The sequence below is a fragment of the Pseudorca crassidens genome, chromosome 5 (genome assembly GCF_039906515.1).
Source record: "Pseudorca crassidens isolate mPseCra1 chromosome 5, mPseCra1.hap1, whole genome shotgun sequence".
Lineage (NCBI taxonomy): Eukaryota > Metazoa > Chordata > Mammalia > Artiodactyla > Delphinidae > Pseudorca > Pseudorca crassidens.
The window spans coordinates 56,862,666-56,877,421 of NC_090300.1; the positions used below are offsets into that span (position 1 = coordinate 56,862,666).

The 14,756-nt window shown below is 31.9% G+C and overlaps 1 protein-coding gene across 8 annotated transcripts in view; it reads left to right on the forward strand.

Annotated features, from left to right (window-relative positions):
* The window catches only part of NLGN1 (neuroligin 1), an 889,492-nt gene that overhangs the window by 387,161 nt on the left and 487,575 nt on the right, over positions 1–14,756 (forward strand). For 4 of the 8 annotated variants that reach the window (XM_067738068.1, XM_067738069.1, XM_067738066.1 and 1 more), the window contains exons 3-4: positions 5,279–5,338; positions 12,564–12,716. In XM_067738068.1, the coding sequence (XP_067594169.1) occupies positions 5,279–5,338; positions 12,564–12,716 (213 nt within the window). The remainder of the gene's footprint in view (positions 1–5,278; positions 5,339–12,563; positions 12,717–14,756) is intronic. The other 4 variants (XM_067738067.1, XM_067738071.1, XM_067738073.1 and 1 more) reach the window with 1 other exon arrangement.

Genomic DNA, 14,756 nt, shown 5'->3' on the forward strand with positions numbered 1-14,756 from the left:
TTTAACATCAGATTCTGTTTTTCCCAAGAGTCATGTTTTCTACTGTGTTCTTCCTCTAAAGAACTGTCCAAGGGAATATGTTTTGTGTTCATACTGGCATTTTCTTCCAACACAAAGATAAACATAAAGCATGCCTGCTGCTTTCATACCCTTGGATGCCAGTTTCCATAGCATGTGTACATATGAACCACTAGCCTAAATAGTCAGCTCACCTAAAAGATACTCAAAAGTCATGAATGACATGCTAGTGCCACCAAAATTCACACAGGTATGGATTCTTTGAAAACTATCAATTGTTCCAAAGTTTGCTTCCAGTGTCTCAGCACAGCTGTTTGCATTACATTTTAATTTTATCATAATGTAGATTTATGACATTATTCAAAGATGTTGTCTTTTAAATCGACAAATTTTCAGGAAAGAAAGTTATTTTCCAGCCATGATTTTTTGATATATGTTCGTATAATTGATAGTTTAAGAAGGGTGATAACTTTAAGTAATACAGTAGTATCAAATTAATTATTATTCCAAATCAGTTTCTTTCACGCATTTCTCCATTCTTAAGAGGTGTGTATTGCAGTTATATAAAATCGACTAAATTTCAACGGGTAAAATTTAATACCTTTGCAATGACACCAATTGTTGTGATATTTGATTTCTTAAAGTCATTGTATTTTAATGTTTATCAGTTTGGAAAACAATCAGATACAGTAATATACTGCTATTTTTATCTAAAATGGATCAAATTCTGGTATTGCCCTCCATATGTTCTTCAGACGTAGTTAGATTTTTACATCCTTGACCTTAGTTTTATAAATAAATTTGTCCTAAGAACATCCCTGAAAAGATTTAGCCTGCTTCCAGTTGTTCCAGAACAACAGTGGTAGCATCCTTAAATTTTCCCATTCTGTGGAAACTGCCTTAGGAATCCTTCAGAGTCAGTTTACCTCAAAGGCTGTTGGGTAAAGAGGGTGGGGAAAGAGTATAGCAGTGTCATTAGCCAGAGCTCGCCATTTATCCCAATGGGACTCACTGGAGCCTGGAGCTCTCAATAATCCTAAAAATTTCAAAGACATATTCTCTTAAGAAGGACACATATTCTCATGGACAGCTTTCTAAGTCAGGAGCTAATGATACCCTCAACCTACTTGCCTTTTTGGGCAGATATGTGTGACACAAAGTACGGAAAATTTCTGCTGAATTGAACCTGTAATGAAGGAATTTATAATCAGTTCTAATGTAGGTGAGACCTAAAGTATATTAGACTTTCATCAAAGGGAATGATAAGAAGCAGCATTAATGTGGGTGGATAGTAATTATTTCGAAGCTCGTAATTATTCTCCAGTTAACTACAGAGAAATGCTGGTATTTTTATTCCTTTTTGAAAAAGTAAAAGGCACTATGGTCAGATTCTGAAATGTAAGAATGCATCATACATCTTTTGTAAAGGCTGATAACTTTGAATTATACTTATGTTAATAGCAAAGGAACTATTTTAGATTTAAGTTGAGTTCAAAGTTCATGGTTAGGAGTCCCTTTACCTTTCGTAGTACTGTTGTTTCACCACTGAATCTATTTGTTGCCCTTAGGAGATATAAAATATAGTATTTACTCTCACTCCCTTTCAAAAAGACATGAGGTCCACTTTCTTATTAACTCTAATAAGAGTTATGTGTGAGTTCCTCAAGGAGGACAGACCCTATAGTGTTTCAAGATAGGATAAATCACTTCTACACTCAGGTTTTAGAGGACTCATTTGCTTTATATTTTGGTGATTTAAGATACCCCTTTAAACTGCTGGTATTGAAGATGCACTATCTGTAGTTTAAAAGAATCATAAGCTGTGGTTGGAATGTTGATAATGATTGTTATTTATTATGACGGATAAATGTTTTACCCTTTAGGGAAATCATGTTGATCAACTTGCAGGAATACATAATCTAAATAGTGGTTGCCTAATTTTCATAAGAAAATTAATGACAGTTACCCCTTACGATATTTTATTTCTGCTTAAAATTTTTTAACATCAGTAATTATATCAACAGTAATAGATTAAAAGAAAAGAAAAATGAGCCAGAGTTGCTAATATCCTTGAAAGAAGGGAGATCAAGACAATGGTTTTCTTTCCAGCCTGGGAATAATGAATCTTGAGATCATATAGGGATGTTTCTGTAATCCACAAACATATGTTTACTCTACTGAGGCTTCCTCAGGGAAACCAATGTTGAATTAGTTTCTCAATTTGCAACCCAAAACCTCTCAGATATGTATTCTCAGTTTCTTTAGGCACACGACATAAAGGAAATCTGCTTTCTTTCTTTTTATAATCTTTTTTTTTTTTTGGTAGGAAAACTGTTATCAGTCCTCTTTTTCCCAGGTAACCTTCAAAAAATCAGATGTGTAAAAAATTCTTGATGTTAAGAAAACCCAGCTATGCTTGACTCACTAAAGTACTGCTGGAACCCATAATGTGGGAACAATTTAATATCATCCAATAATAAGGTTTTAAATAAAACCTATAGTATTCAATAAATGAAATTCTTTAGCTGGGAGAGTGACTTTATCCTTCCCTAGGGTAATGATGCCCTCATCTACTCATGATGCTGAAGCAATATCTGTAATCTGTTTCTAACCCTTCCGATTTGCTACAGTAAAGGATGTTCTATATAGTGTATGTATGTAATCATTATCCCACATCAGTTAGAGGCATGCAGCTTTCTGAATAGGGAAGGTGATAATAAATAATGTAGCAAAAGGCTGGTTCAACCATTCCCTTCACAGAAAAATTCTCGTATATACAGTATCATTTCCATGGTTTATCTACTAATGCAGACCCAGAGTCAAATAGCAACTGAGATCTATGTTCCCCATGCAAACAACTGGGAGATCATATGTTAATAAAGATTCTGTTACTGTCCCATCTCATGAAGACCAAGAGCTAACAATTCTGTATGTGTGCAAAGTATGTAAAACTATTGGCTCTTGTCTGTAGAACCTGAATGATTTCCCAAAGAAGGGAGTCATGTAAATTGCTTTGGCTACCCTAGGAGGAGAAATAAAGATAATCATCCAAGAGACACCTTATAAAGCCCCACACTTAATTTAATTGTGATAGGTTTACATTTGTCTCCAAAAATTATTGAACTAACAATTCAGCAAAGAAAAATTTGAGCTCACATTAACAGTTTCCTAATATAGCCAAGAGTCAAGCAAATTAAGTAATTTAACTAAAATTGGAAAACAGGTGTGGTTTTGGCAGCAATAAATAACTAACACTTAATGTGTGTCATTAACTAGTAAATAAAACCATAATTTTTATATAGTATCCTTGAAAATAAAAATGCAAGAAAATATTTTTGTTGAGGTTTGTCCATTTACTCCTTTAGGTAATTACAGAAAAATTAAAATTTTTCTAAGTCTAATATTTTACATGATATTTTAAAATTGGAAATATTTCAAATATAGTTCTGATACAGCAATTTTTAAATTTAAATTTATTTTTTTTTTATTTTTCAGAAATGCAGCAACATTGTTGCATGAACATTAAATAATACTGAGATACTTTCTGCATTTAAACAGGGTCATATTCAAGACATGTAGATTTCTGTGAACTTGCAACTGAGTGCTAATTATAAACTATTGCTTTCATCTAGGTTTTTACTTAATGGAATGATTGCTTGCAGAACTGTGAAATATATCATTTAACTTACTGTGTACAGCTCCTCTGTCTGTATTTGGAATGGCCTTGAAACTATGACCTTACAATCAAGTAGTCAATGGGTCCCTTCAGTTACATCATCAATTTCTCCATTTCCAATCTTTAGATCTTTGCCAGTTATTACTGTTTTTCAAGGCTGTCTCTCTGAGCTGACGAAACTCATCTATATCTCATATTTTCCTTCTGTTTTCTGGGATGGTGTTCTTGAATTCTTTGAAGACTGTGATATTAGGTGTAGTTTTGAATTACAAACATAATGCATAGTAATCGCTGAGAAGAGTTCGAAATCTTTCTCAAAATGTTTAACAATCCTTCCCTATGAAGTGTGCTTAGAGTTAATGCCTGCTTCTTTACTATTTATATTATTGAAATCAACATATGACTTTCAGCCCTCTTTTTTTTCTTCCTTTTTCTATAACTATTATTTTATGCATGACAAAATTCTCTTGCTTACCGTTATGTGGTTGTCTGTCTTTTAACTTGAGTGTTATGTGTTTGTAATGATTGCTTTTTGCATGAGGATTATGAAATGCCATACAAATTAAATGGTTGTGAAATGCAGGGCTTCACCTGCTTTTTTGTACACTGAATATGTCAATCATGTGACACTTAAAATTACTTTCATATGGCCTGTGACTTCCCCTTTGGTGTGTGCCTTTATTCTTAGCAAATTAGTGTGGTTAAGAATAATAAAACATTTATTAAACATCCACAGTATTTTAATACAATTATTATCCTAAAATATGATCCCATTATAAATAACTATACTGGGCATGGAATTGCACTAGGGCATAATTCCATTATATTTCTAAATTGATTATGAAATATAAGCCCTGACTCTGTAACTACCTTAATTGCTAAACACCAACTTCTACAGTGGTACCTTTGCTCTACCAAGTGATGAGATTATTTATTCATACATTTGTGCAAGTTGAAATTTCTTAAATCCACAGTTAATATTTAATCAAAACACATGGGGAAATATTTGTATAGTGACAAGTAATTTTAAAAAGTCACAGTTTTGAAAAATGTATGATATAAAAATGTATAAAACTTAAGTGTTAATGCTTTTACAAAAAAAACAGAAGAAAAAAGAAAAAAGAAGCCTAAAATTTTTCGTATCTCTGTTTTCCCTAATGCTATTATACTGTCCCAAATTAAAGAATGAGTTTGGCCTACTTTCTTTATTGTTGTCTCCAATTCAGATTAGAAAAGACACTGAATAAATTAAGTTCTTTCATCTAATAAAACTGTTTACTTTTTTTGTATGCAGTGGGTATTTAAAAAAAAATCATTTCCTTTGCTTATGACTTGAGTTTCAAACCATAACGTATTTTTTTATGCTGGATATATTCACAAACCAAATCTTCTATGAGATATTTTAGGGAAAGGGTATTTTTTCTTAAACAAAATAGGTAATCAACTTTGATGTAACCACTTTCCCACTCTTTTTTGGAAATATCCTTGAGAATTTTGGTATTTACATTTATTTTTTCCCCTCAGTCTTGTTTATTCTTGAATTGTCTTTTTTTTTCCCCTCCATTTCTCCGTTCTCAATCCTAGGTCCCCTTACAAAGAAACAGACAGATGATTTAGGTGATAATGACGGTGCTGAAGATGAAGGTATTTTTTTCCACCAAATCTATTTGCATGACAAGGGCCTCAATCACTTTTTCCACCCCTTTCTATTTTTTTACTTCTTGTCTTTTTTTGAAGAGTTGTTTTTAATTCCCGTTTTTGATGTGTTTTGTCTTCTTGCTTGTTGTTACATATAAATAAGCATTTTTAATTTTTTAAAAAATGAGTGTTAAGTTTTGCTTTTGATGCCAACCATTACAACCTTTTAAAAAGGGGGCATTTTTTTGTTTTCTTGAACTGACTTTTGATATGTTTCATCCCACATTTTGACTGAAACTTGTCCATATTCTCTGAACTAACAATCTCTCCCCTGTAGTCTCTCTGTACCCATTTTGCATGTTTTCTAATCTATGTAAATATTTTACCCAATATCAAAATGTTTCATTTTTACATTTGATATTTGTTTAAAAAAACCCACACCCAATAAAATGAAGGACAAGCTAAAGACTGAAATAAAGTGTTTCTTGAGCAGTATAATTTAGATTAAAAAAATACTGTTTTCTGTTGATGTGCTTAAATATCACATAAATAAATGAAATCGTATAGATATGAAGGATATTACACCTATTTAGATAACTGTAGTAAACATTATGCAACCACTTAAGTACCCTGAGAAGATTAGATGGATATCCCTTAATTTCAAAGGCACGTAATTTTGAGATTGACAAATGAAAATATTCTGAATTTCAAATTGTTGCCAACTATAAGTAATAATTTTTTCCTACTGTACTAATAACAAAATTCTTTTCTCTTTCCAACTTTCTTATGACATACAATTCTGACATACTCTGTAAATGTAAGTACTCACTAGATTGATTTGATATTTCTCATTCCATTGTGTACCTTTACCTGGTATTAAATGGAGTGTCTAGAGAGGACTGTTGATTCTTTCAGTTCATTTTGGCTCCAATTTGTTTTTTTTTTTAATACCATTCTAGTTATGATTCTTATAGAGATAATTAATGTAATCTCAGGCTTAAAAATAATTCCCAGAACCCTAGCAATTAAATCTCATAAGGATATTAATAATATGGTAAGAAAGATTTTCCAAAATAAAATAATCCACAAGCAAGTCAGTAGACATGCTAGTTCCATGAGGTACAACTATGAATGAATGCATCCTTAACTGTTTTCATTAAGATATATATATTTAATAAACTACTTCATAGTAGAAAATTAAATTATAGAAGTAAAGTATTAAAAGCTTAAAAATTATATTGAGTGTTAATATATTTATAACATTTAAGAATTCTTCTGATTAAATGAAATTTATGACATTTGATTAAAAATTCATTTATCATGAACACCACCAGTGGATTAAAGATTAAATACAAAGCAGTCATTAATAGTTGAAATAAATCATTATAGCTGCACAAGATTGTCATTTTGAATGCGAAATAGCTAAAAATAGACATAATATCAAAATGCAAATTGTGATTGTTTTTAACGTTGTTGGAAATCTGAAGTATTAAAACATCAAAGACATTTATTCACTTTGAGGACATGGGTTTTTGTTCCTAGTGCTCTCCCTATGAAGAGTGCTGCCACTTGGGGGCTTTGAGATTTGTTGAACCCTCTGAAAATCCTTAACTCTTAGACATTTGTTATCTAAATAATACCTAAGACTTCCTAAATTCTTAGTGTGTACTCACAAGGTTAGTATACATCATTTTCCTGTTTTAAAAATATTTTGATTGCTGATTTAATATGCTTTTTTTTTTTTTTTGGTAAAACAGCATTAAGTGAGATATTTACATGTTTACAGATGATACCTCTGAGCAACCACAGTGAGCTAAGCCCTATAAACATGAATATATCTCAGAGACCTATTTTGAAGCACGTGTAACATTTTTAAATAGCCATTAAAAATATCCTAAACCCCTACTTAAATTGGCAGGTAGTATTTAGGTTACGTACTAAGCCAGTCGTCATAAGAGTTATCAAATCAATAAATATATTTAAATGCTCAAAAGTGTAGAGTCAAAGCAGTTCAATTCAAGTTCTGTCAATTCCTCTGTGTTATTTGGGTAATTGTTTAGAAGACAAGAAGGATAAATTCAAATACCCTCCAGACAAAAACCTTCATAGAAAAGTCTGAGCATCTTCTGTTGAATTTGTTTGAAAATTTTTCTGTTGATGTGAGGGTGAATGAAAACCAAGGCCGATTTTCACATTTAATTTGTTTCAAATCTTGAATCAGCATTATTAGATAAAGCAACAGATTTAAACTACTTGATAAACTACTCCTTTTACTTCAGTCAGAAGTCTAGTTATCTGGTCATTTATATGGGATTGTCCATTGTTTCCTGATAGCCCAACTCTTTTACTTGATTTCTAGCTTTCTGTCTCAACACTGTATTCAGAGGCTACCTGAGACATTGACTGGGGCGCGCCCCTCATTCACTTAAACTCATCCAAAGCTTCTCAGTGGAGCACTGTTCTTTACTTCTAATTCTCATTTGTGTTTTTGCCATTATTTTTTGCCACTTTAGGCCAAACACAATTGTATCAAATTTTAATAATAATCATAAGAGCTGCATATTTTATTGGCTTTTTCCCTAGTTTCAGAAAGACTAATCTGAAGTGATTAAAAATGGGTCAAAGCAAAATCCTAGGTTTCTACCAATTTATTTTGGGAATTTAAGAAATATTTAATTTTTTAAACTGTGCTGGGAATACCTTAATTTTTCAATATTCAAATGCAATTTTCTATCCTATATAGAGCTTTTTAAAAGTTACTCTTGTAGATTTTTATATATTTTTTAACTAAAAATTGTACTTTTGACCATAAGTCCAGTTTAACAAACGCAGATTTATCCAACACTTCTATATTCTTTTGCTGGTCCTGAATAATAGCTGAGGTTCATCAAATGAGTAGGGGGCAAAAAAAATCTTGAAATATCTTTAAATGTATCAGGGAAAGATTTAACTGAGGCAATACCCCACAATTTAAAAACTGCTAAATGCTCCAAAACTCAAAATTATGGGCAATTAAAAACTTCATGAGTCCTTTAATGAAAGAGAAACCAGTAAACATGTTTAAGGAGTTATGTGACTAATAATTATTCACTAGGACTATTTTTTTTTGAATTTTATTTTATTTTTTTTAATACAGCACGTTCTTGTTAGTTATCCATTTTATACATAGTAGTGTATACATGTCAATCCCAATCTCCCAATTCATCCCACCACCACCAACCCCGCCCCGCCACTTTCCCCACTTGGTGTCCATACGTTTGTTCTCTACATCTGTGTCTCCATTTCTGCCCTGAAAACCGGTTCATCTGTACCATTTTTCTAGGTTCCACATATATGCGTCAATACATGATAGTCGTTTTTCTCTCTCTGACCCACCCCACCTTGCATGACAGTCTCCAGATCCACCACGTCTCTACAAATGATCCAATCTCATTCCTTTCCATGGCCGAGTAATATTCCATTGTATATGTGTGCCACATTCCTCCCATCCATTCATCTGTCGATGGGCATCTAGGTTGCCCCCATGACCTGGCCACTGTAAACAGTGCTGCAATGAACATTGGGGCACATGAATTCACTAGGACTATTAAAGGGAATTATGACTTCAAACATAGGTTGTCAGGCAAAAATAAATCCACATTAACTGCTCTAGAGCTGTTGGCACTTGCTACATTGGCTTAAATTTTTGGTTTATCAGAAAGATAAAAAGTTACTAAAGTTAAAAATCAAGATGTCTACTCAGATTCCAGTTTATTATTTTTTAACTTGAAAATCTTAAATACTTTCTTACCATAAAAATTTTAGAAGAAAAATAATCATCAGTGTAGTTTTTATCTTCCCACTTTTTTCAGAGACCTAGATGCTTAGCAAAGCTTTAAAACATTGCAAATAACAGAAAATATAAACATGCTTTAGGAATATTTGTAGTTTTACTAAACCTGAACTAGTGTTTTAGTCTTTGGGTATTCTTTTGATTTTAGTAAGGTCAGTAGCAGCTAGTTTAGGCAAACTCAGATATCTTAGGTAAAATCTACTTTATTTCTAAGGGAAAATATGAGACAAGGTTTAGAGGGACAACATGGCTCTAATAAATTCATTATAAGCCACTACATCTAATATATTTGAACTAAGACACAGTGGCCACCCGAAATTTTGTTATTAAAATGATGGCATTAGCAGATAGCATTCAATGGTAGGCTATATGATATATCAATTTCACTTATAGAGGTCTGGTTCTTTTTAAAATCAAAGTAAATAGAAATATAATTTAAACTATTTACATTTATTGTTCTATTATTATGATATTATATTTATCATATTTAAACAATTTACTATTATATTTACATCAAAAATGAGCTGTAGTGCTTCCCTGGTGGCGCAGTGGTTGAGAGTCCGCCTGCCGATGCAGGGGACACGGGTTGGTGCCCCGGTCTGGGAGGATCCCACATGCTGCAGAGCGGCTGGGCCCGTGAGCCATGGCCGCTGAGCCTGCGCGTCCGGAGCCTGTGCTCCGCAACGGGAGAGGCCACAACAGTGAAAGGCCCGCGTACTGGAAAAAAAAAAAAAAAAAAAAAGAGCTGTAGACTATGAAAAAAAGTAAAGTCTAAGATAGAACTTATGATAAAACACTATCAAAAGTAAAGTCTAAGGTTGACCACTCTGATAAAACATTATCAAATAATTCTAATTGCTCTGTAATATAAATATGGCATTTTCCAAGCTTTATTAGCAATATTGAGTTGTTATGTACAAAAATTGTACCTATTTTGGCAATTAATACACCATACAGCATTAACTTCATGGTTACTTCAAGCAAAAAGAAATACTGTTCAGAACACAGCATTAGAATTTTATAAAACATTCTGGAAAAGAACTGCTGGACACACTAAGTTCTTAGGCAAATTTGAAATCATTGAGAAGTTTGGGAAGACAAATTGGAAATTAGAATCAGCCCAAACAATCAGTAATCTTTTCAAATCTAATTTTCAAAGAAAAATAGAGATATACCACTCAAAATTGCTCCTAGCATCTATTATTGTATTTTCAGTGTTTCCTGACAAAGTCCACTTCATTCTGTTATTAGGTATAAAATATGGCAGGTCTTCCCAATGTGTGCCTGCATTGTTTTCCAGGTGAACAGAAGGATTCTACCAAGATTTCATTACTGTTCACAGTTGGTGCTTTGTAATTCTATGTAATTTTAATTAAAGAAGAATTCTGAAACAGCCTCCCTCTGTGCTACCTCCAAGCATACAATTAGAAGAGCACAGAGTCTGCTGTGAACAGTCAGTTAATGGCTTCAGTTTAATAATTTATTATTGCTTTTTCAGTGCCAGACATACTAGAAAAACACGCTAAAACTGTGTGCAGCGAACAGGCGTTTAAGGAGGAGAGTTTGACAATTTCAGAAGAATTGTTTTCTCTCTGTAAGCCTAACATCTCCACAAGCCCCCAGATCTTACAAATGAGTGAATATCATTTTCCCTCCCAACGATTTAAGGAGAAAATAAATTTAGGTTTTTTTTCACTAAATGTAGCTGAGTCTGGTGAATGTCAAAGTATCCTCATCTCACCAGTTAAAAAATTAGACACTCTTCTCAGGTACACCCTCACAGGGAGAGGGGGAGATTTTGATAAATTTATACACTGATATTAAATACTAAGTCAAACATAAAGTAGTCTTTTTTTTTAAAGTCCTAAATTCTGCAATTAGCTATTTCCCCAACTTGAAAATCTGGACAAACAAGTTGAGCTACAATTCCTGATCTTAAAATGATTTTCATTGAAGGAAATCACTTTATTATTATAGTAGAAAAATTGAAGCATTTATACTAGTCATCTTTTTTACAAGAAATGTAAAGCAGCCTCTAAATTATCACCAGTTTTTTCAATGAGTTTATATCATGTTAGTCCATTCTGAAAGTTGAAACCTCAGTTGTTATGATGTAGGAGATTTGTCTGATAAAAAATGTCAAAAGCAAAGGAACAAAGCCATACTTTTAAATGACACTTTTAATATTGTCATAAAAGAAAGATAATACACGATGTAATTTTGTTTCAATTGTGGGCAGAAGAGATCATCGACCATTATCTAATGGTAATGTTTTAGGTATGTTTATATTCATAATCATATAGATACATGTACACATATAATACTTCAATCTACATAATAGTTAAAACCATGTTCACCAATATACTGTTTAGCATTTTTATCTCTAGAAATTAGTATCTTTTAATACCAATTATAATTATCCTATGTTTCCCTTATGTATTATTTCTAGACCCTTGTTGAAACTGCATAATCAGGGTAAAGTATCTTAGAAAAGCACATACATTTGATTAAAATTTAGAGCTGTAGAAATCACTTTAACATCACCCTAAACTTTAGCATTTTGCACTTGGATTTAGCTGTATTCTGTCTCAAATCTGTATGACAAAATCTTAGAGCCAAAGTGGGGCTAAGAAGAGTAGAATATTTACAAAAAGAGGGTAAAAAATAAGTTAATCTGTTTTCTTCTTCCAAAGGGTAAGGGTAATTGGAGTGAGCAGAAGACCTGGACTGAACTGAAAAATATCATTTAAATGAAAGTCCCCTAAATGCAACAAAGACAGAAATATAGATGTTTGGACTCTATTGCCTAAACATTCATCTGACAGTACTTGAATAGTTAAATGAAACTTCTTGCAACTTCTATAGCACAGTGTTGTAATTATGTTCTCAAATTGGAGCATAAGTTATTCCATGTAATTATGATGCATTCAGTACATATCTTTACAGTAATTAAGAAATGGAAAAACAGTGTTTTATTCATAGTAGCAGTGATACCATTGTACTTAGTTTATGGTTCATAAATTCCATATGAAGTTTATAACATTTGTAAAACGAAGTTTTAAGAATCATTATCATTCTATTATTTCTTTTGATTCTACTGTCACATCAGGAATCAATAAAAAAAAAAAGCACTGAAATTCACACCTACTTCCAATTTGTCCAAGTTTTGTAATTCAGTTTATGATACTTAACAAAATTTTAGGTAGAAAACAATGGATATCTATTGCTCTTTTCTGCAATAGATCTTAACATAAGTTGCTTAAGAAACACTTTAACAAAGACAGTAATTTAAGGAACTATGTTAAAATCATTCCCTCTTGTCCCTAAAATGGAAAATGTATTCTCTGCTTCATTATGCGTGTTGAGGATAAGAACAATTGCCAACCATTTGTTTTTCAGATATTCGGGACAGTGGGGGTCCCAAACCAGTGATGGTGTATATCCATGGTGGCTCATATATGGAAGGGACTGGAAATTTATATGATGGGAGTGTCTTGGCAAGTTATGGCAATGTGATCGTCATCACAGTCAACTATCGACTTGGGGTACTCGGTAAGAAATTTCTTTTTTCCCCCCCATTAATCCATGAAATATGTGATAGTTTTGTTTTGAATTGTTTTGTTTTGCTTTGCTTTGTTTCACTCATTGTTCTATGCTTGCTGATTCTGAAGCAAAATTTTTGATATTTTCAGTCAATTCTATAAATATTCATAAATTACTTGATAAAAGACAGCTAGGGTTGGTTTTAATATTTAATATAAAAGGTAATGAAATTATTCACATTGTTATGGAGTGTTCTTCTTAGCTTGGCTTTATAGAAATGTGAAAGGCAACAATGGCAGGGCCTTTCTTAAGAAGAATTAGTCCCTGGGCAGATTTTTCTCTCTTCTACTTTTCTTTTTTACAGTGCTATAAAATTGCCTGAGGTTTGCCATGAATGTAGAAATAAGTTTTTATTCTCTTCAAGAATATGTGTATGGACTAGCTTTGGGGAATGATTGCCATTTCTGTGTAGGTTTGTTTGTTTGTTTCTTAAATTTATCAAATATAATTAGAAATATTTTGTTTAAATGTATTTTGATTGAATTATTTGATTTGCAAAACATGCATTGATTTCATAAAGTGTCAAAGAGTTCAACTCAATAATGTATATACATGTAAAACAAAATCAAACTAGTTATCTTTCGTTTTGAAGAAAAGTATAGAACAATATTATTTAAAATAAATTTTTAAGTACTCTGAAATAGGCATAAACTTGCTATTCTACTTGTATAAATTTATTTTTTATAGTATTGTCACAATTTGGTGAGTAAAATAACTGTATCATTTAATAAGACACCTTTATCTGTGGTATTAGTTAAAGGTATTTGCTAAGAGTACAATTCATTACAAAAGTTTTTTTTTTTTAATCTTAATTGATCAAAGTCTTTTCCCTTCTTATGCACCTAAAAGTTATCATTTGTGTTATTTGGGCACAAAAAGATACCTCACTCATTCTTTACTCTGAAATATTTTGAAAAAATTATTTGAATTATATTCTCCTTTATAATAATTGTTAATATAATTTATTTTAGCCATTGAGAATCAGTTTATTTTTCTCTTCAGTGTTAGTTATTATTATTCTAATCCCTTCTATGTAATCATAATCTGTGTTTATGCCAATCTCAAAATATAAAAAGGAATGATTTTTGTCAATCACGTTTGTGTGTCTTGGGGAAGGAGATATGTTAGCAAAGCAAAGTGAGAGCTTGATCTTTTTCTAGTTTTCTATTTTGAATTTGGAGTATGGTGGACGATATAATAGATACACTCTGTCAATGTAGATATAAAGTATTTCTGTACCATTGTTCAAGTACACATTAGTTTCCCCATCATGTCTAATCATGCATTGCTTCAGTTATTCTTATAATTTCGCTGCATAGGGATGAATGACTTCCCACCAATGAAAACTCTCTATATTAGAATATATATAAAGAGATGTTAATAATAATCTTCTTAAATTAATCTTAAATATTATAGTGTTGTCATCTGTTTCTTAGGCAAGATTTGAATGTGAGGATCTGCACTATCTTTAATGCATTTAACTTTAATCATGGCATTGTTTATAGCTTAGTTGTTTTTAGCGATTATTATTCTCATATTTTTGTGAATTTCTTAAATTGAAAATCCTGATGCAGTGACTAATTTTCCAATTGAAAATTTCAAATTAGATGCCAAATTGTGGTAACAGTATTTTTAAGGACTTGAACATCCACAAAGTCATATACACTGATTTTATTTTTAAAAAGTCTTTTAGCCACCCCTTACGTTGCCTCACTCTGTTACTGGTTGTACTCACATACAGTAAGGTCCCATAAAATAAACTGTGTTATGTTGGTATAAGCTTTGCCCATTTTAAAAAATGTGTTCAGAACTGATGAGGACTTGACTTTGATCCAATTTGAATCCTATATTCATGTTCATATACTATCTTTAAATTCCATACTCTGAATAATTGGATTTCAGGACAAAAGATTAACCAGTTAAAAAATGAAGAACTTTGTCTGTATAATGGCAGGCAGTGTTGGTGTTGATGATGGATGATTTTTCCAA